General features: G+C 50.7%; 1 protein-coding gene across 2 annotated transcripts in view; it reads right to left on the bottom strand.

Annotated features, from left to right (window-relative positions):
- Positions 1 to 22,124, bottom strand: part of CDK5RAP1 (CDK5RAP1 mitochondrial tRNA methylthiotransferase) — a 28,196-nt gene extending 6,072 nt beyond the window's left edge. The window contains exons 1-10 of one of the 2 annotated variants that reach the window (XM_081323753.1): positions 21,987 to 22,124; positions 20,802 to 21,120; positions 19,776 to 19,879; positions 12,915 to 12,949; positions 9,023 to 9,123; positions 7,853 to 8,063; positions 6,429 to 6,549; positions 2,879 to 3,109; positions 2,702 to 2,799; positions 557 to 612 (exon numbers count right to left, since the gene is read on the bottom strand). In XM_081323753.1, coding sequence (XP_081179879.1) covers positions 557 to 612; positions 2,702 to 2,799; positions 2,879 to 3,109; positions 6,429 to 6,549; positions 7,853 to 8,063; positions 9,023 to 9,123; positions 12,915 to 12,949; positions 19,776 to 19,879; positions 20,802 to 21,096 — 1,252 coding nt within the window. In that variant the 5' untranslated portion in view covers positions 21,097 to 21,120; positions 21,987 to 22,124. The remainder of the gene's footprint in view (positions 1 to 556; positions 613 to 2,701; positions 2,800 to 2,878; positions 3,110 to 6,428; positions 6,550 to 7,852; positions 8,064 to 9,022; positions 9,124 to 12,914; positions 12,950 to 19,775; positions 19,880 to 20,801; positions 21,121 to 21,986) is intronic. The other variant, XM_081323754.1, reaches the window with a different exon arrangement.
- Between the last annotated feature and the right edge of the window lie 791 nt (positions 22,125 to 22,915).

Below are 22,915 nucleotides of genomic sequence, written 5' to 3'. Positions count from 1 at the left end.
CAGGAATTCTGGGAGTAGAAGTCCACAAGTCATAAAAGAGCCAAGGTTGCCTGCCCCTGGCTTAGGCCGCTTTATGACTCATGGACTTCAACTCCCAGAATTCCTCAGCCAGCCACACTGAGGGCAAAGGGAGAGGTTTCCAAGCTGAGCCATGCTGGCTCAGGAATTCTGGGAGTTGAAGTCCACGAGTCATGAGGGGGCCATAGTTCCCCCATGCTGGCTCAGGAATTCTGGGAGTTGAAGTCCACAAGTCATAAAAGAGCCAAGGTTGCCTACTCCTGTCCTAGTTCACTCACCATCTCCAAGATGGAATGCCCCCATCTTCACGGCTCCTAATTTTAAAAAAAGGCCAGCGATAGAGGCCACGCCATGACATTCAACATGCTAGCAGAAGGGTGATATGTAATCATGCAATTAAGGCAATGATGTCATAAGAGCTGCCACATGGCTCCGCCCCCCCACCCCCACCCCCAAATCGCCTGTATGTTATCTTCGAAGTCCATAAATAAGTCATTTGATTCTGGCGGTCAACGTGAAGCATAACTGAGGGACCCACCTGGTAAATAAGCACGGAGTTGGTGTACAAGCTCCAGGTATGATTCCCGCGTGTACCTGGAAGAATAAGAATGTGGACGTCAGGCCCCAAACCAAGAATGACCACACGGTGATTCTTCCAAGCTGACTATTGTTTCCCACCTATAGATAAAACCTTGCCAGACTAAGGACTCTACTATCTGAATCCACAATATTCTCTGGGAACTGTTGAGGAGAGGCTGTCTTCACCCTCTTTCCCTCACACAGCATATCTGTTATATCTTAACACTCTGCAATGCACCCCTCTCTATTGTGATCCCCCCTCCTAACTATATTCCATCACATCATGTGTAGACTCCAGAATCCCTCAGCCACCACCTGTGGACTTCAGCTCCCAGAATTCCTCAGTCACCCTGTCTCAGGCCCCAAACCAAGAATGACACGTGGCGATTGCCCTAAGCTGAGTACTGTTTCACACCTACAGACAGAACCTTGCCAGACTAAAGGGAATCCGTAATATACTCTGGGAATTATTAGGGAGAGGCTGTCTTCACCCTCTTTCTCTCACATATGATATCAGGTTTATCTCCTGGGGGTCCACTTTCTCACAACATTCCATCACATCCTGTGTGGACCACAACTCCCAGAATCCCTCAGCCACTGTGTGTGAGGCCCCTTACTAAGAATGACATATGGTGATTCATCCAAGCTGAGTTCTATGTTGTTCAACACCTATAGACAGAATTTTGCCAGAGTGAAGACTTGACTCTCTGCATCTAGAATAGATTCTGGGATCTACTGGGGAGAGGCTGTCTTCACCCTCTTTCTCTCACATGGGATTTTCAGGCTGGGTTGTCTCTTACTCCTCTGCAATGTCCCCCTCCTCTTGGGGTCCCCCTCCTCACTACAGTCCATCACATCAGGCATGGACTTCAACTCCTGGTATCCCTCAGCTACCAGGTGTGGACTTCAACTCCCAGAATCCTTCAGTGTCAGGCCAAAATCCAAGAACGACAGGTGGAAATTCTTCCATGCTGAGGTCTTTATTGTTCCACACCTAGAGACCGAATCTTGCCAGACTCGAGGATTCGATTCTCTGAATCTACAATATTCTCTGGAAAGTATTGAGGAGGGGCTGTCTTCACCCTCTTTCTCTCACATGTAATATCAGGTTTGAGTTGTCTCTTACTCCTCTGGGATGCCTCCCTCCCTCCCGGGGACCCACTTCCTCATCACATTCCATCACATCATATGTGGACTTCAACTCCCAGAATCCCTCAGCTGCCACATGTGAGGCCCCAAACTAAGAATGACATATGGCGATACTTCCAAGCTGAATTCTTAATTGTTCCACATCTATAGACAGAATCTTGCCAAACTGAGGACTCTATTTTCTCCGTCTACAATAAAGCTCTGCATCGTAGACTTCAACTCCCAGAATTCCCCAGCCATGCCGGAGACCCCTGCTCTACAAGACTCCGGGATCTTGACATACGGTGATTCTTCCAAGCTGAATTCTTTATTGTTCTACACCTACAGACAGAATCTTGCCAAACTGAGGACTCTACACTCTGCGTCTACAACAAGGCTCTCCAAACTTGGCAACTTGAAGACTCTACCATGCTGGGGAATTCTGGGAGTTGAAGTCTACGAGTCTTAAAGCTTTCCAGGTCCTGCTCTATAAGACTCTGGGATCTATTAGGGAGAGGCTGTCTTCACTCTCTTTCTCTCACACATAATATCTGGGCCGAGTTGCCTCTAGCGCCTCTGGAAAGCCACTTCTCCCTCCTGGGAGATCCAGTTCCTCATCAGATTCCATCCAGATGGCAAAATCAGGCAGCCTCAAATCCTCTTCAAACACACAACAGGTACATGTGCCGAAATGGGACACGTGTTCTGCTTTGTGTTGCAAACCAGAATCTAAGCCAGCGGTGTCAAACTCGCAACATCACGTGATGTGCGGTGACGTATGGTGACTTTTTCCCCCACTGCCGGAGCTGGGGCAGGCACAGTTTCGGCATGACGCATCCGGCCCGTGAGCCAGCAATTTGACACCCCTGATCTAAGCGGACTTCCCCAATGGGCTGCTGAAAGGGGATGCCAGCTGGCTAGACTGGGGCGTAACAACCGCTACAGACACTCACGTACACACAAGCACACACCTTACCCCCTCCTCATGGCCTCCAGGACACGGGAGCTGCCACTTTGGGCGGGAAGGTGCACCTGTTTGCAGACATTGTGTCTTTCCCGCATGACCTGGAAGACCTGCGGAGCGCAGAGAGGTTGTTATTGGCGCACGGCTGCCAGCTTTAGGACCGGAAGAGCTCAGTGGGGCGCAACCCACCTCGTCCGGGAAGTCTTTGGGGTGGGGAGAAGTGAAGCGGATCCTCATCTCTGGGTCCACGGCAGCCACTCGGTCCAGCAGCTCTGCAAAACGCAACCCGCCCTTTTTGGCTTTGTAGACGGTCCGGAATCCTGGTCTGAGCTCAGGTGACGCCAGGGAGAGGAACTGGACCTCAGAGGTGTCCCGGTAACTGTTGACATTCTGGCCCAAAAGGGTCACTTCCTTCACACCCTACAAGGAGAGGAGAGAGGGGAGAGGGGAGGAGAGGAGAGAGAGGAGAGGAGAGGAGAGGAGAGAGGGGAGGAGAGGAGAGAGGGGAGAGGGGAGGAGAGGAGAGAGGGGAGAGGAGAGGAGAGGAGAGGAGAGGAGAGGAGAGAGGGGAGATGGGAGGAGAGGAGAGAGGGGAGGAGAGGAGGAGAGGGGAGGAGAGAGGGGAGGAGAGGAGAGGAGAGGGGAGGAGAGGAGAGAGGGGAGAGAAGAGAGGGGAGGAGAGGAGAGAGGGGAGGAGAGGAGAGGAGAGAGGGGAGAGGAGAGAAGAGAGGGGAGGAGAGGAGAGAGGGGAGGAGAGGAGAGAGAGGAGAGGAGAGGAGGAGAGAGGGGAGATGGGAGGAGAGGAGAGAGGGGAGGAGAGGAGGAGAGGAGGAGAGGGGAGGAGAGAGGGGAGGAGAGGAGAGGAGAGGGGAGGAGAGGAGAGAAGAGAGGGGAGGAGAGGAGAGGAGAGAGGGGAGGAGAGGAGAGAGGGGAGAGGAGAGAAGAGAGGGGAGGAGAGGAGAGAGGGGAGGAGAGGAGAGGAGGAGAGAGGGGAGATGGGAGGAGAGGGGGGAGGAGAGGAGAGAGGGGAGAGGAGAGAAGAGAGGAGAGGAGAGAGGGGAGGAGAGGAGAGAGAGGAGAGATGGGAGGAGAGGAGAGGAGAGAGGGGAGGAGAGGAGAGAGGGGAGAGGAGAGAAGAGAGGGGAGGAGAGGAGAGAGAGGAGAGGAGAGGAGGAGAGAGGGGAGATGGGAGGAGAGGAGAGGAGAGAGGGGAGGAGAGGAGAGAGGGGAGAGGAGAGAAGAGAGGGGAGGAGAGGAGAGAGGGGAGGAGAGGAGAGAGAGGAGAGGAGAGGAGGAGAGAGGGGAGATGGGAGGAGAGGAGAGGAGAGAGGGGAGGAGAGGAGAGGAGGAGGGGAGGAGAGGAGGGGAGGAGAGGAGAGAGGGGAGAGGGGAGGAGAGGAGAGAGGGGAGAGGAGAGGAGAGGAGGAGAGGGGAGGAGAGGGGAGGAGAGAGGGGAGGAGAGGAGAGGAGAGGGGAGGAGAGGAGAGAGGGGAGAGAAGAGAGGGGAGGAGAGGAGAGAGGGGAGGAGAGGAGAGGAGAGAGGGGAGAGGAGAGAAGAGAGTGGAGGAGAGGAGAGAGGGGAGGAGAGGAGAGAGAGGAGAGGAGAGGAGGAGAGAGGGGAGATGGGAGGAGAGGAGAGGAGAGAGGGGAGGAGAGGAGAGGAGGAGGGGAGGAGAGGAGGAGAGGGGAGGAGAGGAGAGGGGAGGAGAGGAGAGGGGAGGAGAGGAGAGAAGAGAGGGGAGGAGAGGAGAGAAGAGAGGGGAGGAGAGGAGAGAGGGGAGGAGAGGAGAGAGAGGAGAGGAGAGGAGGAGAGAGGGGAGATGGGAGGAGAGGAGAGGAGAGAGGGGAGGAGAGGAGAGGAGAGGAGAGGAGAGGAGAGGAGAGGAGAGGAGAGGAGATGGGAGGAGAGGAGAGAGGGGAGGAGAGGGGAGGAGAGGAGAGAGGGGAGAGGGGAGGAGAGGACAGGAGAGGAGAGAGGGGGAGGAGAGGAGAGAGAGAGGGGAGAGGGGAGGAGAGGAGAGAGGAGAGGAGGAGGACGGGAGAGGAGGAGAAGGAGCGGAGGGGACGGGAGGAGAGGAAAGAGCAGAAGAGGAAAGCAGGAGAGGAGAGGAGGAGGAGGAGGAGGAGGAGAAGAAAGGAGGAGAGGAGAGGGACAGACAGTCCTGGTGAAGAAGGATGCAACTGAGACACGATGTTCGAGAGACCACTTTGAACCTTCTTGTGTTGGAACTCCTGCACCAGAAACCTCTCTTTTTTCCCAGTAAAAGAAAATACGTTGAAATGAGGGGGTCCTGGGTGCACTGAGCTTGGTGGTTTTCTTGCAGATGTTTCAATACCCAACTAGGTAACATCCTCACTCCATCAGTAACGGCACCTAGCACCGATGATGCTACCTAGTTTGGGTCATGAAACGTCTGCAAGGAAACCGCCAAGCTCAGAGGGCACCCAGGACTCCCCACTTACTTCTCTTTCTGGAGGAAGTGAACGGCCCAGGGGCAACAGCCACGGAAGGAAAGGTGCCGGGGATCAGGTTTACCAGAAGGAAGAGTTCTCGCCACACCCATCCAAAGTGCAGAGAAGAGCAACAAAGGTGATTAGGGGGCAAGAAGCTAAATCCTGTAATGAATCGGTAAGGAGATTTAGGGGGTCACAAAGAAGAGGGGGGTCGACCTCTTCTCCAAAGCGCCCAAAGACTGGACAAGAAGCGACGGATGGAAACTCATCAAGGAGAGAAGCAACCTGGAATTAAGGAGAAACTTCCTGACAGTTAGAACGATTAACCAGTGGAACCACCTGCCTCCAGAAGCTGTGAATGCTCCAACACTGGAAGTTTTTAAGAAGAGACTGGACAGCCATTTCTCTGAAATGGGATAGGGTTTCCTGCCTGAGCAGGGGGTTGGACTAGATGACCTCCAAGGTCTTCAAGTCTTCAAGTTCCAAGGTTGGACACCCCTAGCAGAGGGTCCCCTGTTCGAGCATGGGGTTGGACTAGAAGACCTCCAGAGGTCCTCAAGTCTTAAATGTTTTCTTTTTTGTCTTTTTTTCCTTAAGATATGAGAAATGTAAAAAATGTGACGGCTTGTATGAAAAAAAAAAGATTTAAATACTTAAGTGTAACCAATTTTGAGAAAATCTTAACCAGTAAGAATGTTTTGAATACTGTGGGGGAAAACAAATGTAAATAAGAATGTAAACAGGATTTACGATGAGGCAATCAAGATGATCGATGAAAAGAAGCTTTATACTGATGTGGCTATTATTTGCAGAAACGTGAGAAAAATCTTTACGTTTAATTGTCATTTATTTAAATAAGAACTGTATTAATTTAAGGTTGGCTAAAGAGAATATTGTCGGAAGAAGAGGAACTCAAGTCAAGTCATTATATGGACTATAGAATTATAGAAATTAATTGTTATTCTTTTTTTAAACACTAACCCAGACATCACCATGTTTACCATATATTAAGGTATAGGTTAAAAATCAATAAAACATATTTTATATATATAAAAAAAGTCTTAAAAGTTCCAAGGTTGGACACCCCTGGAATAGGATCTCCTGTTCGAGCATGGGGTTGGACTAGATGACCTCCAAGGTCCCTTCCAGCTCTTCTGTTCTTCTATTCTGGATTCCCCGCTTCCCAAAAAGGGCTGGGAAGAGCACAGGATGTATCTCCACCTTGAGCAGAGTTTTTAGTGACCCTCCAGGCTTGGTCAGAGGTTCAGGTTCAAAGGCCACCTACCTGCTCCGACAGCATCTGCACTTCCTGGAGAATGGACGCCACGGGCCGGCTGCGTTCGCGCCCACGAGTGAAGGGGACGATGCAGTAGCTGCACATGTTGTCACAGCCGCGCATGATGGACCTGGGAGGGAGAAAGTCGTTCCCCGGAGAACGTTATGGAGACAACTGGTGGGAGAGGGTGTCAAACTGGGATCTTGCTTCCCTCCCGTCCTCTTCACCCACGAACAACTGATGGCCCTCAGTCTTAACACCCTACGCTGGTCAAAATCGGGGTCTGCTAACACAACGCTGAGCACATGGGATGCTTTGGAAGTGGGTAAGAAGATGCAGAACTGCCCCAAAGGTGTTTCCCTCCCCCCCGCCCCGCCCAAAGGACAACTGGACTTTCTTGGGGGGTTTTCCTTGAAGACGTTTTGCTTCACATCCAAGAAGCTTCTTCAGTTCTAAGTGAATGGCGGAGGAGGACTTATACTCCTTGTAGACAGCGGGGCGTTAGCATCTTCTCTCTAAGAGTCATTGAGGCCACTTGGAGGTTTATCTGGGGCCTCAGAGTCTCCTGGGTAGCGCAATAGTCCATATCCATTTGTGCAATAGTGTGCAATAGTCCGCACCCATTTGCACTATCCAGGTGACCCCGAGGGCACAGACGAAGCCCCAAGTGGCCTCAATGACTCTCAGAAAGAGTACTAATGACCAGATGACTGCTAAGGAATATAAATCTTTCCATCCCCCACCAGTCAGACCTGAAGAAGCTTCTTGGATGAGAAGTGAAATGTCTTCCTCTCTCTCTCTCTCATCTCTTTCTATCTACATCAATCTAACTATCTAGATCTATCATTATCTAGCTGGCCAACTATCTGGTTATCATCTAGCTATCATCTTATTCTATTCTATTCTATTCTATTCTATTCTATTCTATTCTATTCTATTCTATTCTATTCTATTCTATTCTATTCTATTCTATTCTATTCTACTTTTATTTCTATTAATTCTATTCCATATTTTCTATTCCATTCCATTCCATTCCAGATTTTCTATTCTATTCCTATTTCTATTCTATTCCGTTCCATATTTTCTATTCTATTCTAATTCTATTTCTATTCTATTCTAAATTCCATTCCATTCTAATCTAATCCCTAATGCACCTATGTCTATCATAGCTAGCTATCTAGTTATAATGAATCTAGTTAGCCCCTGTCTAGCTGTCTGTCTGTCTGTCTGCCTCTCCAAGGGAGAGTTTAGAAATATGAATTACGTATCAATCAGTCAATCAATCTTTACCACCCAGAGCCCCTCCCCAAGGGAGATGGGCGGTTAAGAAACACGAACTCTCTCTATAAATTAATCAATCAATCTTGGGCATTTTCTATCTTCCAGGCTCCCAGGCTGGATCAAAGCAGCGAAGAAACCGGGTTTCCCCTTACACAAAGGCCGTGGTTGCGCCGGGGCTGAGGTGGACGGGCAGAATATCTGCGTAGGTCTCGTCCAGAGAGAGCAGGACGTTGGCTGCCTGCTGGCCGGATTCAGCCACCGCCAAGAGCCGGGGCAGGTCCCGGTAAGCGTCCGGCCCGGCCACAATATCGACCAGCTTCTCCTTATCCAAAATTTTCTCCTTCAGCCTCTCGGCCATGCAGCCTGCGAGAAGAGGAGGAAGTGTGAGCCGAAGAGAAGCAAACAAAAACACAGGGGATCTGAATCGGGAGATTACATCTTGCTTCGAACCAGATTTACAGATTCAAAATTATGAGCTGCAGGAGAGACAGGAACCCCTTTTGATCTAGCAAGGGGGTGGGGGGGGGAGAATCACTTTTTAATGCCCCCACGGAGGAAAAGTAACAAGCAAGGAAGCACCCACAGCTGGAAAATTTCCTATTTACAGAGAGGGGGGCGGATTCAAAACATTGCGACCCTCTTTTCAACAAGTGTTGACTTAATTTCATTTTTTTATTATCATCAGCTAGACTTTTATCCGTCCGTTTCTGATGCCTTTGCATCCGCACGCTTGCCTGCTTGGAAACGTAGCTGGATTATTCAGATTTTATCCCAGGTTTATGATAAAAGACTCGAGGGGCTGAGCATGCCTAATCCTCCTTTTCCCTCGTATTTTGCCCACAACAACCCAGTGAGGTGGGTTGGGCTGAGAGTGTGACTGGCCCAAAGTACCCCAGCAGCTTTCGTGCCCAAGGCGGGGCTAAAATTCACCGTCTCCTGGTGATTGGCCTAAAGCCATCTATTTGGTGTTCGTCCCTAAGGCGGGACTAGAACTCCCAGTCTCCTGATGATGGGCACCAGTCACCCAATCAGCTTTCGTGCCTAAGGCGGGACTAGAACTCACCGTCTCCTGGTGATTGGCCCAAAATCACCCAGCCAGCTTTCGTGCCTAAGGCGGGACTAGAACTCACCGTCTCCCGGTTCCGAGCCTGCTGCTTCCACCACTAAACTGGGATATTGGGGCGACTAACTATGGGAAGCCCCAGCTTTTGAAAAACCTTGCCTAACCGTTCATCCCAGCCCCAGGTTCTTCTGATAGTCCCAGTCCAGCTGCAGGTGGCCTCCCGTCCTTCAAGACCATCTGCTCTGAGGGTTTACATTACCTAAGATCCCAATCCGCAGAGACCCCCGGGAGCGTTGCCGTTTGGTCTTGAGCGTTTTGAACACAGCCAGGCGATTCCAGACCGTCTGCTCGGCTTTCTCCCTGTGAAACCATCAACCGTGGGTGAACCTTTGGCCAGGCCTGAGGAGTCACTAGAAACTCTGCTCAAGCTGGCAAGGGGTCCCCAGTCCTTCCCTACCCCTTCTGGGAAGTGGGGAATCCAGAACAGAATCACAGAGCTGGAAGGGACATTGGAGGTCTTCTAGTCCAACCCCATGCTCAAGCAGGAGACTATATGGCAGGTGTGTCCAACCTTGGAGTTTTAAGACTTGTGGACTTCAACTCCCAGAATTCGGGGAGTTGAAGTCCACAAGTCTAAAGTTCCCAAGTTTGAACACTCTTATACCATCTCAGACAAATGGCTGTCCAGCCTCTTCTTAAATACTTCCAGTGTTGGAGCATTCACAACTTCTGGAGCCAAGCTGTTCCACTGATTAATTGTTCTAACTGTCAGGAAATTTCTCCTTAACTCCTCAATTGTCTCCTTGATTAGTTTCCCTCTATTCCTTTTTCTTCTGCCTTTAGGTCCTTTGGAGAATAACATGACCCCTTCCTCTTCTTTGTGGCAGCCCCTCAAATACTGGGAAGCTGCTATCGTGTCACCCCAAGCTATATCCAGATATAGCTAGATTACACGTCTCACCATCTCTGGTGCTGGTGGGAAGAACAGTTCAATAACATCTGGAAGTGCCCACTAACTTGGGTTTGGGTGACAGCAAATGGATCTTCTTTTATAAGAAGAATGACACTTTGTCAAGAATGAAACTTTGGCAGCTGCATGCCTCTTCGTTTCAACCTGGAATTAAGGAGAAACTTCCTGACAGTGAGGACAATTAGCCAGTGGAACAGAAGTTGCCTCCAGAAATCGTGGGTGCTCCATGACTGGAGGTTTTTATGAAGAGGCTAGACAGTCACTTGTCTGCGATGGCATAGGTGGTCCTGCTTGAGCAGGGGGCTGGACTAGAAGACCTCCAAGGTCCCTTCCAGCTCTATTCTATTTTAACATTCTAACTTGCCATTAGAGTAAAAGGGGAAAGAGGGATGTTGCTTTAAAATGGGTTAGATGGAGAAGGGAAACCGCTACGATTCCGCTGAAGACTGTGAGAGCCTGAAACCCTTCCAAGGACACCACAGCAGGTGCTGAGACGAAGCAGACGGTTCCTATAACAAAGTGAAATTGTTTACAAGGACTACGTGAGAGGGTGGGGGGTTGGCTGGAGAAATTATGGTTTAATTCTATGAACTACTATCTGGGAACCTCAGAGTTAAGTTTTGCTTCAACACTACCATGCTGTGTCTTCAATAAACAGTGAGATTTTTGGAAATGGAATGAACCTGGATTTTCATCTGGATTTTAGAGCTGGATGCTGACACCTACTAGGGTGCCACGCCAAGCACAATTCCTTCCCAGATGGCTAGAAAGCAATGGGATGGGGGTTTGGCTTCCTTCTGCCTAACAGTTTGAAATAGAGGTAGTCCTCGCCTTACAACAGGGGTCTTCAAACTCAGCAACTTTAAGACTTGTGGACTTCAACCCCCAGAATTCCTCAACCAGCCCAGGTCTGGCTGAGGAGTTCTAGGAATTGAAGTCCACAAGTTTTAAAGTTGCCAAGTTTGAAAACCCTTGCCTTACAACAAAACTGGGACCAGAATTTCCATTGCTACGCCGCGCAGTTAGCTGAATTGTGCCCAATTTCATGACTGTTTTTGCCACGGTTGTTAAGTTCAGTGCATCTTCTTCGTTGTCCTTCAAATATTCTTCCAAAGCCTTTTTTTTCTTTCTTCAACCATCTGATGTACTTGCAACGTTTCACGCCCACCTATTTGCCTTGGTAAGTAGAGTCTGTCAGCGTCGCTACTAAGGATGAAGGATGATTGATTCATTGTCATTATATCTGTGCTCTTCCTATCCATTGCTTTTAGTCCTGCTTGGGTCCAGGCCACTATTCCAGCTGAGTATCTAATGACTGGAAATTCTTACGTATTAATTGCCTGGATGGTATTTACCTTTGCCGAGTTTGGACTTTTTAAGAGTTTCTTCATTCTCTTGATATATTTACTTCTGAGCTCTTTCTTGACCTCAGTGTGCTTGATGTTGCCAGCTTGAAGGATGCCCAGGTATTTCTGGTAATCATCTTCATCCAGACTCTTAATGTTATTTTCCCTGATGATGGTAAACATGATGCATGTTTAGAGCCTTGGTGGAGCAGTGGGCTAATGCCTCCTTAAGTAACACCAGCTGCCTGCAATTAGTGCAGGTTCGCATCCCACCAGGCTCAAGGTTGACTCAGATTGTTGGGGGCAATAAGCTGACTTTGTAATAATGCCGCTTGGGGGGGGGAGCGAAAGCCCTAATAAGCAGGCATATACATAGAATGAAGGCTATTGCTAAGCACATTGGTTTGTGCTTTAGATTGTAAGCCGCCCTGAGTCTTTGAAGAAGGGCGGGATATAAATGGGATTAAAATAAAATAAATAAAATAAATGCATTTGTCCAGTCCAAACTCCATTGCAATATCTTGGCTGTATATACAGATAGCGTTGAGCAGCAATTGTATTTCAGACGGAGTTTTTTCATACAGCTTCAGATCATCCATGTAAAGGAGGTGGAACAACCTGGCAGATATTTTTGATGTTTGACAACCAGGCCCTGAGTTATTCAGTATTGTTGACAGAGGAAACAGCGCAATGAAAAATAGTGGCGATAGTGAATCTCCTTGAAATATTCCTCTCTTGATATTAAACTCTCCCAGTCTTTCACCATTGACCTGCAACTGTGTCTTCCATTGCGCCATCGATCTTTGCACAAAGATTCTGATGTTTCTACTGACTCCTGTTATTTCTGGGCACTTTGATTATCCAGTCATGTGGCAGAGAGTCAAATGCCTTTTTGTAGTCAGGTTGGACTTTTACAGGTTGGTCTTCCTTCTCTTGCAGTTTTCCAAGATCATTTTATTTATTTATTTATTTATTTATTAGATTGATATACCGCCCTTCTCCCGAAGGACTCAGGGCAGTGTACAGGGCAATTAAAATATGACATACAAAAGTTAAAAATAGATTAAATTAAATTTAGCCCCAAACAAAATAAATTAAATTATGAAATTTAAAACCCCAATCCCTCAGTCCAGGCCGGCAAGCTCGAATAACCAGATTTTCAGCTCACGGTGAAAAGAGCGAAGGTCAGGAGCCATCCAGAGCTCCACAGGCAGCTGATTCCAGAGGGCAGGCGCGCCCACAGAGAATGCTCTCCCAATGGGGGCCGCCAGCCGGCACTCCCTGACCGACGGCACCCTGAGGAGACCCTCTGTGTGGGAGCGCACGGGACGATGGGAAATTGACGCTGGCAGCAGGTGCTCCCTCAGATAATCTGGGCCGATGCCATTTAGGGCTTTATAGGTCATCACCAGCACCTTGAATCTCACCCGGAGGGCAACCGGGAGCCACTGCAGCTCGCGGAGTAGAGGTGTTACATGGGAGTATCGGGAGACCCCCATCACAACTCGCGCGGCCGCATTCTGCACCAGCTGAAGCCTCCGAATGGTCCTCAAGGGCAGCCCCATGTAGAGAGCATTGCAGTAGTCTATTCGAGAGGTCATGAGCCCATGAGTGACTGTACGTAGGGCATCTTGTCTATTAGGAGTTGATCTTTTGTTCCTCTGCTATTGGGGCAGTTTTCAACTAGATGCTGTTGGACTGCATCAGCTACCACACCAGTTAGCAATTTGAAAGTTGTTGGTAAGCAAGGCATCAAGTTTAAAGAGGGGGTAAATGGTGCTGCACGTTACAGTTATTTCTAAATCCAAGCAAATTAGTAATCTCTCTTGTCTTACCTGATGGAACATGTGACAAGCAGAACCACGTCAGCCTAAAAGAGAGAGTGGGGGGAGAGAGAGAGCTGGCATTATTAAACATAAACAGGGGTAGGAAGAAACATTTTGCCTTCTGTGGGGTCAAACCTTCCCCATCTGCACAAAATGGGCCTCTTGCCTAATAGAAGTCTTTAAAAAGCTCCATTTAAGCAGAAAAAAGCAGCCTCCAGCATTCAAGCGAGAAAGAACACGGGTGATAACGTGGGGCTCGGAAAACGGTAACCAGAATCTGTTTCTCCAAAAGTCCCAACCTTACGACATAATAAATAAATAAATAAATAAATAAATAAATAAATAAATAAATAAATAAATAAATAATAAAATAAAATAAAATAATAACAAATTCACCATTAGTCAATTGCAAAAGGCGGCCTTACTAGGAACTGCTTCCATCTTGCGACGATATCTGTAATACCATCAAACATCCACATCTGCCTATCCCAGGTCCTTGGTAAGGACTCGATAGGTAGACAAAAATGCCAAATCGTCTGAACATCTGGCTGACTGCGTGATGATCAATAATAATAACAGAACTTTATGACAGCATGGAGCAGCCAGGATTATTGTCACAATTTGACTATGTCAGGATGTTGAGCAGAATAGCAGGGTCCTTGGTGCTGAGTTTGGCTGCTTTCTTGCAGACATTTCATTACCCAAACTAGGGAATAGTCAGTGCTAGAAGGGAGACGAGTTTGCGAGGAGGAGGAGGAGGAGGAGGAGGAGGAGGAGGAGGAGGAGGAGGAGGAGGAGGAGGAGGAGGAGGATTGTGAGGTCATTGGTGCTGAGTTTGGTTGTTTCTTTGCAGACGTTTCATGACCCAACTAGGTAATATCACCAAGGTTGCAAGTTCCTTGATGTTATTTCCTGATCTTTGTCCTAGTGCTAATCTTGGTGCTAACCTCTGCTCCTCTGGTTGTTGATTGCTGGTGGTGAGTTTTTCTCCAAATCAAAAGCCTACTTGGCCAAGGGAAAGGCGTTTACAAACCTCGACCTTAGGGAAGTGTATTACAGGGTCCGGATCAAAAAAGGAGACGAGTGGAAGACGGCGTTCAACTGTCCGTTAGGCAGCTACCAGTTTCGAGTCATGCCATTTGTAGGGAGCCCCTGCGGTGTTCATGCAACTCACTGATGAGGTTTTGCATGAACACCTGTACCGCAGGGTGCTTGTGTATTTGGCCGACATCCTGATCTACTCCTCCAAAATGGCAGACCACCTCCGACTCGTAAGACAGGTGTTGGAAAAACTGCTGAGGGCCCAACTATATGTGAAGCTGTCCAAATGTGAGTTCCACCAAACCCAGTTGGATTACCTAGGGTACTGAATATCGGGGGAGGGGGTGGAGATGGACCCAGGTAAAGTCAGGGCTGTGTTGGAGTGGCAGGCCCCAAGAACCTGCCGTCAGCTGCAAAGCTTCTTGGGGTTTGCCAATTTTTACCGGCAGTTCATCCCCTCCTTTGCTGCCGTCGCCTTACCCCTAACGGACCTGCTCCGTACCTGACAAGCAGCGGCCAAGCCACGCCCCAGTCAACCTCTGGGGTCGTTGGCCTGCCAAAAGGCCTTTGAGGACCTGAAGGCCCTCTTTGCTAAGGAGCCAGTTCTACTGCATCCGAATCCTGACTTGCTGTTCATCGTCCAAGCCGACGCCAGCGACGTCGCGGTGGGAGCAGTTACTCCAGAGGAACAGCCAAGGGACGTTACAGCCCTGTGCCTACACCTCCCGTAAGCTAACAGATACAGAACGAGGAGGCGTTCGCCGTACGCTGGGCATTGGCGACGTGGCGACATTTCCTGGAGGGCGCAAAGGAACCGTTCGAGGTGTGGACGGATCACAAAAATCTGGAGGCTTTGCAGACACCACGGCGCCTGTCCCCAAAACACATACGGTGGGTGCAATACTTTCAGTGCTACCGCTTTCGGTTACTGTATGTACCAGGGGGCAAAAACTTTCTGGCAGATGCACTGTCACACATGCCCCAATATAAGAGCAAGTGGGAGGAGGTAGTACATGCCATTATGCCTCACTTCAGGCAAGTGGTGGCGCAAGTGGTTGCACACCATCCGGCCAGCGACCTGGTCCAGGAACTGCAGAAGGCCACCCAGGACGATCCCTGGCTGCGGGACGACCAGGCCCTGCTAACGAAAAGGGATGGACTGGCGTGGAAGGGCGATAAGTTATATGTCCCACAGGCGGTGAGGATAAGGGCATTGCAAAAATGCCATGATGTAAAGCAGGCAGGACACTTCAGATTCCTCAAGACCCTGCACCTAGCGAGACGCCAATTCTGGTGGCCGCAGATGAAGATGGATATTGAAGCCTACGTACGGGGCTGCCCTGTGTGTGCCACTGCAAAGCCTCGTACCGGGAGGCCACCAGGGCTGCTGCTGTCGGATCCAACCCGACCATGGGAGGAGATAGCAATGGACTTTGTCGTGGAACTGCCGGAGAGCCGTGGTTACACGGTGATCTGGACGGTAGCCGACCTTTTCTCCAAGCAGGCCCATTTTGTACCATGTAAGGGGTTACCGTCTGCGCGGAAACTCGCTAAGATGTTCATCACGCAGGTATACCGCCTGCACGGGGTGCCGCGGCGGATAATCTCGGATCGGGGGGTGCAATTTACAGCCTGCTTCTGGCGTGAGTTCATCCGTTCCATCGGGTCATCTCAGGGACTCAGCTCGGCATACCACCCCAGTACCAACGGGGCAGCAGAACGGGCCAACGCGATGGTGGAGCGATATCTACGGTGCTACGCCTCCTATCAGCAGAACGACTAGGCTGACATTTTACCATTCGCAGAAGTGGCATACAATAATGCAGTGCACAGCAGTACCGGTTTTACCCCCTTCCGGGTGGTACATGGTCTGGACTTCGTCCCGATCCCCGAGTGTTCGCAGCGGGACCCTTCCCCGTCAACGCCAGGACTGGATAGCCCACATTAGGGGGGCTTGGGGGGATGTGAAGACAGCCTTAGTACGAGCGGAGGAGGCCGCAAAGGTGCAGGAAGACAAGAAAAGGACAGCCCAAAAACCCTTTCGGGTGGGGGACATGGTATATTTATCAACCAAGTACCTCCGCTTGAGGGTGCCATGCAAAAAGCTGGGACCGAAATACCTAGGGCCATTCCGGATCACAAAGATCATCAACCCGGTAGCCGTTCGGCTACAGCTACCCCGGTTCCTGGGGAAGATACATCCGGTCTTCCGTTCCAGCCTGCTGAATTCGGCAGAGGGGACCCCCTTGAGGCCTGTAACAAAAGCCCCCGGGGCCCGTTACGGGGGACCATTATGAGGTGCAGGAGATACTGGACTCCCGGCTCCGGCAAGGCCGGTTGCAGTAGCTGGTGCGGTGGAAGGGATACCCTGTCACAGAGGCCTCATGGGTGGGGGTAGCAGACGTTCAAGCTCGACTGGTGAGGAGGTTCCAGCGACAGCATCCCAGGAAGCTGGGGGGGGGGCGTTAGCTTAACTATCTGCCACAGCGGGTGATTAATCATATGTGTCTCCTTACTTTCCAGGTGGAGCCCTGGTGGAGAGGCCGCCTGTCAAGCCCTGTGGGCTCGCCATTTCAGGGAAGGGAAAGGGAGGGAAATTCCCCTTTGCCCGAGGAATCCCTCTGCCTGACCTCTGGGCAGCTGAGGCTCCTGGCTGCATGCTGGACTGCTGGAGACAAGGCTGGAGGGGGGAGGCGGAGGCCAGCTATGCCGGTTTTAGGGATGGAGGCCGGATGCTGGCTGGTTGGATGGGGGGTGGAGCTAAGGGGATTCCCAGTGCTGACTTTATTTGCTGTTAATTGCTGTTATTAATGGCCATCAATAAACACTGGTCAGAACGTTCCTGCCTAGCCAGCTACCTTGTTGACCATCATTTATCATTGGTGGAACCAGGGCGGGTAAGGACTCTACTAACAGGCAAACAAGCTAAGAGTAAACCATAATCGAATCAAGAACATTCCCACCAATGCTGACGAGCCCACTCCCTTCTAGCCCCAATGACGTCACCTAGTCGGGTCATGAAATGTCTGCAAGGAAAAAACCAAACAAAAACTAGCACAGACAACGCCAAGGACCCCTCAACCCCCCCCCCCCCAGATTGTGTATTGGGTCTGTCTGTGACAGGGCAACGAACGAATGAACGAACGAATGAATGAATTTAATATTTAATTTAATTTAATATTTGCATTTGTATACCGCCCTTTCCCTGAGGACTCAGGGCGGTTTACAGGGAATTAAAAAGCAAAACATACAAAAGTTAAAACCAATTAAAAAGCATTAAATTCACCCTGTACATTAAAACCCCAGTTAAAATTTTCTCCTCAGCCTGGGCCCGAGAGCTCAAAGAGCCAGGTCTTCAGGCCCCGGCGGAATGATCGGAGGTCGGGAGCAGTCCTCAACTCTACCGGCAGCTGGTTCCAGAGGGCAGGCGCTCCCACTGAGAAGGCCCTATCCCTGGGTGTCACCCGCCGGCAATCTCTCACCGGCGGAACCCTGAGCAGACCCTCCCTGTGAGAGCGCACTGGGCGAAGGGCGTTTGATGCCGGCAGCAGGTGTTCCCTCAAATAACCCGGACCCAGGCCATGTAGGGCTTTATAGGTGATAACCAGCACCTTGAATTTCACCCGGAGGGCAACCGGAAGCCAATGCAGCTCGCGGAGTAGAGGTGTTACATGGGAGTATCGGGAAACCCCCATTACAACTCGCGCGGCCGCATTCTGCACCAGTTGAAGCCTCCGAGTGGTCTTCAAGGGCAGCCCCATGTAGAGAGCGTTACAGTAGTCCAAACGGGAGGTCACAAGCGCATGAGTGACTGTGCGTAGGGCGTCTCGGTCCAGATAGGGACGCAACTGGCGCACCAGGCGAACCTGTGCAAAAGCCCCCCTGGTCACGGCTCCTATGTGATCTTCAAAATTGAGCCGTGAATCCAGGAGGACACCCAAGTTGCGAGCCCTATCAACGGGGGGTAACACCTCACCCCCCATCGTTAAAGGTGGAATAACGTGGTTAACCCGAGACGCCGATATGCACAGCCACTCAGTCTTGGCGGGATTGAGACGAAGCCTGTTTCTCCCCATCCAGACCTGAACCGCCTCCAGGCACCGGGACATCACGGAGAGGGCATCACTGGGTTGGTTCGGGGTGGAAAGAAAAAGTTGGGTATCATCAGCGTACTGGTGATACCCCACCCCAAAACCACGAATGATCTCGCCCAGCGGCTTCATGTAGATGTTGAACAGGAGGGGCGAGAGAACCGACCCCTGAGGGACTCCACAAATGAGAGACCTCGGGGCGGATCTCTGCCCTCCTGTCAACACCGACTGCGAGCGGCCCTGGAGGTAGGAGGAGAACCACCGTAGGACGGTGCCTCCCACTCCCAACCCCCTGAGACGCCGCAGCAGGATACCATGGTCGATGGTATCGAAGGCCGCTGAGAGATCTAATAGGACCAGGACAGAGGAGCAACCCCTGTCCCTAGCCCTCCAGAGATCATTCACCAGCGCGACCAATGCCGTCTCCGTGCTGTGTCCGGGCCTGAAGCCCGATTGGTACGGGTCCAGATAATCAGTTTCCTCCAGGAACAGAGGGAGCTGATGCGCCACCACACTCTCAACAACCTTCGCCAGGAAGCGAAGGTTGGAGACTGGACGATAGTTGTTTAAAACAGCCGGGTCCAAAGCAGGCTTCTTGAGGAGGGGTCTCACCACCGCCTCCTTCAAGGCGGCAGGGAAGACACCCTCCTTCAAAGAAGCAGTTATTACTGCATGGAACCAGCCTCGTGTTCCCTCCCGAGCCGCATAAGCTAGCCAGGAGGGGCACGGATCCAACAAACAGGTGGTGGAGCTCAGTCTCCCCATGATCCTGTCCACATCATCAGGGGAAACAGGGTCGAACTCAGTCCAGATAACGTGCTCAAGACCGCCTGATTCCTCCACATCAGACTCTGCCCAGTCAGAGTCCAAGCCGGTCCGGATCCGAGCGATTTTGTCCGTCAGATGATGACTAAACTCCTCGGCTCGTCCCTGCAAGGGATCCTCTCTCACCTCCTGGTTAAGGAGGGAGTGAGTCACCCTAAACAGGGCGGCCGGGCGATTATCTGCGGACGCGATAAGGGCGGCAAAGTAGTTAGACTTCGCCGTCCTTATCGCCGCAAGATAAGACCTTATGAAGGTTCTTAACTGCAATCGGTCGGATTCGGATCGGCTGGATCTCCAACCGCTCTCTAGACCTCGTCTCCGACGCTTCATCTCCCGGAGCTCCACAGAGAACCATGGGGCCCAACGGGATCTGCGCCGGGTCAGAGGTCGCATGGGTACAACGCAGTCGAGTGCCCTGGTGGCTGCCGTTTCCCAGGCCTCCACCAGGGCATCGACTGGGCTGTGGGTAAGGGTGATAGGTATAGGCCCAAGCGCCCTCTGGAACCGATCTGGGTCCATTAGGCGCCTGGGGCGGAACCACCTGGTCGGCTCCGCCGCCCAGCGGCGGGGGATGGCATGACGGAAAACTAGCCTCAGGAGGTAATGGTCTGACCATGACAGAGGGGTGATGGACGGAGAACCCCCTCCCAGATCATCCAACCACTGTCCAGACAGAAACACCAGGTCAAGAGTGTGACCCCCCTCATGAGTCGGGCCCTCAATAACCTGGGTCAGGCCCATGGCTGTCATGGAAGCCATGAACTCCCGAGCTAACTCCGACGACCCTCCCAGTGATGGCAGGTTGAAGTCATGAATGAATGAATGAATGAATGAATGAACTGGCACTCCCATTAACCCAGCCGCTGAATAAGGAGGCCCCTGCCAAGAAGCGGCCAGCCTGGACCTCAAATACCTCTGCCAGGTTTCTAGTCCTCTGGTAGCCACTGCGCTGGAGGATGGCCCAGGCTGTCTCCGTGTCGCTGACGTTCATCTGGCAGCCGAAGGTCTCCAGATAGACTACGAGGCAAAGAAAGGAGGAGGAGGAGGAGAGATTCCTTAAGGGAGGGGTCGCTGAGTAGTTGTGCCCTTCATTTTGGAGGTGGCTGCATTCTCACTGAACGTTGTTCAAAGTGACAACAGCATTGAAGAAAGTGACGGCCATTTTTCACACCTACAGCATTCCGTCGCAGCATTCCCCAGGGTCACGTGATCAAAATTCAGACGCTTGGCAACTGACTCATACTTACGACGGTTGCAGCGTCCCAGAGGGTCATGTGATCGCTTTTTGTGACCTTCTGACAAGCCAAGGTCAACGGGGAAGCCGGATTCACTTAAGAACCGTGCAACTAACTTATCAGCTGCACTGATTCCCTGAACATCCGTGGCAAGAAAGGTTGTAACATGGGTCAAAACTCACTTAACAACGGTCTCCCTTAGTGATGGAAATTTTGGGCACAGTTGTGGTGGTCAGTTGAGGGCTACCTGTAGAATTGTAAGCAGCCCCTCTGGGCCAAGCAGTCCCTCAATACCCCTGGACAAATGGCCATTTCCCACAGAGAGAACCCCCCCTATCTGCAACTAAGCCCACCTAGGATGAAAGTTCAAATCCAACTCGACTCTTCGTAACTGTCAGGATAGCTTTTTTAGCAGCCACATGGAAGTGATTTGACACACTCCTTTTGAGACTCCCCGGCCTAATCTGGAAAGCTCAGGATTTCCTGGTGGTCTCCCATCCATCCAAATACAAATACAGGTTCAACCCTGCTAGGAGCCAGACTGCTCCTTCATCGTGAGGGAACTATTTTGACGCCGTAAGTGGGCAAACTCACTTTGGTTGCCCAGCAGGACACAAGGAGTCTCTCCCCCCCCCAATGTCTCTAAAGAAAATCAAATCAGCCCTTGTGTAGCCGGAAAGGTATGGTGGAGCGGCCATACTCACCTTTCTTTGGGGAATCTGCCAGGGTGAGGGGTCCAAGGTAAGGGGCAGGGTCTTCCAGGACTTCCGCTGGCAAGCGGTGGGCATCCTGTGTAGGAGCAGCCGATTGTAGGAAGTGCTGCAGAGACGGACCCCCAACCAGTTTGGAGCGGAAATCTTGGAGGCTTCCTTCACCTCTTTGTTTTTTGAGGGGGGGCTTTGGATCCGGACTGCAGGTTGAAAGCCAGGCTTGGCATCCCGAGCGCACGGACCAACACAGAGGCCTCGGGCAGACCAGGGCGCTGCGCAAAGCCAGCATCTTGGCACGAGGCCCTTCTGTTCCCTAAAGCAAGCAACAGATGTATCAGTCAACTCTTGCTAGGTGCCCTTCAAACAAAATGGGGGGGGGGACGACAAATCATTTCAAAAAGCGTTATGAACGGATGAGCCAGTCTGTCTCTCAACCTAACCCACCTCTCAGGGTTGTTGTGGGGAAAAGAGGATGCTTTGTACCTAAAATACAGAATAAATGCTTTATCCCATGTTCTTTACCTAAAAGGTTGAAATAAAGTTAGCTAGGTTGGCAGACAGGCAAATAGATAACAGAGATAGATCGATAGACAGATATAGTATAAATAGATAGATAGATAGATAGATATAGATAGATAGATAGGATAGATGATAAATTAGATGGACAGACATATGAAAGATAGATACATACAGATTAGACAGATATAAAAGATAGGATAGACAGACCGATACGATATAGACATAGATGATAGATAAGACATACAGATATAAAAGAGATAGATAGATAGATAGAATGATAGATAGAATGATAGATAGATAGATAGATAGATAGATAGATAGATAGATAGATAGATAGATATAGAGAGAGAGAGAGATGAGATAATGGATGGATGGAGATACAGACAGATGGGGGAGAGAGATAGATGATGGATGGATATAGACAGATAATAGACTGACATAGATGAATAGTATAGACAGATGATATATGATATAGACCAAGAAGATATATATAGTTAAATATATACACTATCATCTATCTAATCCTCTTGCCTCCTCTTTTCCCCACAACAACCTTGTGAGGTAGGCTGCCTGAAAAGTACTGGCATGGACCACCACCCAGCTTCCTGTTCTTCCTTCCTTCCTTCACTATTGTTACTGCTATTATTCATTTTATCCCACCTTTTCAGGCCCAGAAGACCGCTGACGGCCCCTCCCCCACTCTCCCCGGTAGCCCTCCAAGGGGCGGAAGACGGGAGGCTCTTACCGCCCCCCCTCCGAGAGAGCAGCGCCCCACACCAGAGGCCGGAGAGACCCCCCCCAACCCACGACCCCCGGGACGGCCGGGGACGTTCGGAGGCGCCTTTTCAGTGACGGACACAGGAAGTGAAGAGAGACTTCCGGTGGGGGGGAGCCGACTCCGCATAGAGCAGCGCGGCTCAGCCTCTGATCACGTGGGCGCCTCTAGTGCGGCGGGTGCTCCTCCCAAAACGTTCCCCACCGGAAACGTTTTCCGCGGCGCGACGTTCCGGGCTCTAACCTTCCGCCCTGCTTCCCTTTCTTTCACTCTTTCTCAACCTTGGAAGCTTTAAGAGGGGTGGGCTTCAACCCCCGGAAGACCCCAGTCAGAAAGCAGGAGGACTGGAGGAGTGGTTTTCACGCTCAGCCTCTTTGGGATGGACGCATGGACTTCAACTCCCAGAATTCCTCAGTCGGTAAGCAGGGGGAGGTAGATCCAGTATTTTCCCCAGCTTGGAATTCTGGGAGTTGAAGTCCAGCCATCTTAAAAGGGGCTGAGCTTGAAAACACTGTCCGGTTGTGTATCCCACTGCACTGGCTGATCCTTCTGAGTTTCTGGGCAGCCCCAGTACTTGTCATTTGCTTCCCCCCCCCCCCCCACACACACACACACATTGTGCACTACACAATATCATTAACCTGGATGCTGGATTAACCCAGTGTGGGAGGACAGCACACTTGAGAAAGAAATATTTTGGGAATATTGAAAGGCAGAATATTATATTTCCCTAAAGGAATAATGGAGAATATCTTAAAAGGCAGAAACACACGCGCACGCACGCACACACAAACACACACACAAGCAGAAACCA

Source organism: Vipera berus (assembly GCF_964194415.1).
Source record: "Vipera berus genome assembly, chromosome: 3".
Classification (NCBI taxonomy): domain Eukaryota; kingdom Metazoa; phylum Chordata; class Lepidosauria; order Squamata; family Viperidae; genus Vipera; species Vipera berus.
The sequence above is the reverse complement of the archived record's forward strand: the minus strand, read 5'-3'. Positions and strand labels throughout refer to the sequence as shown.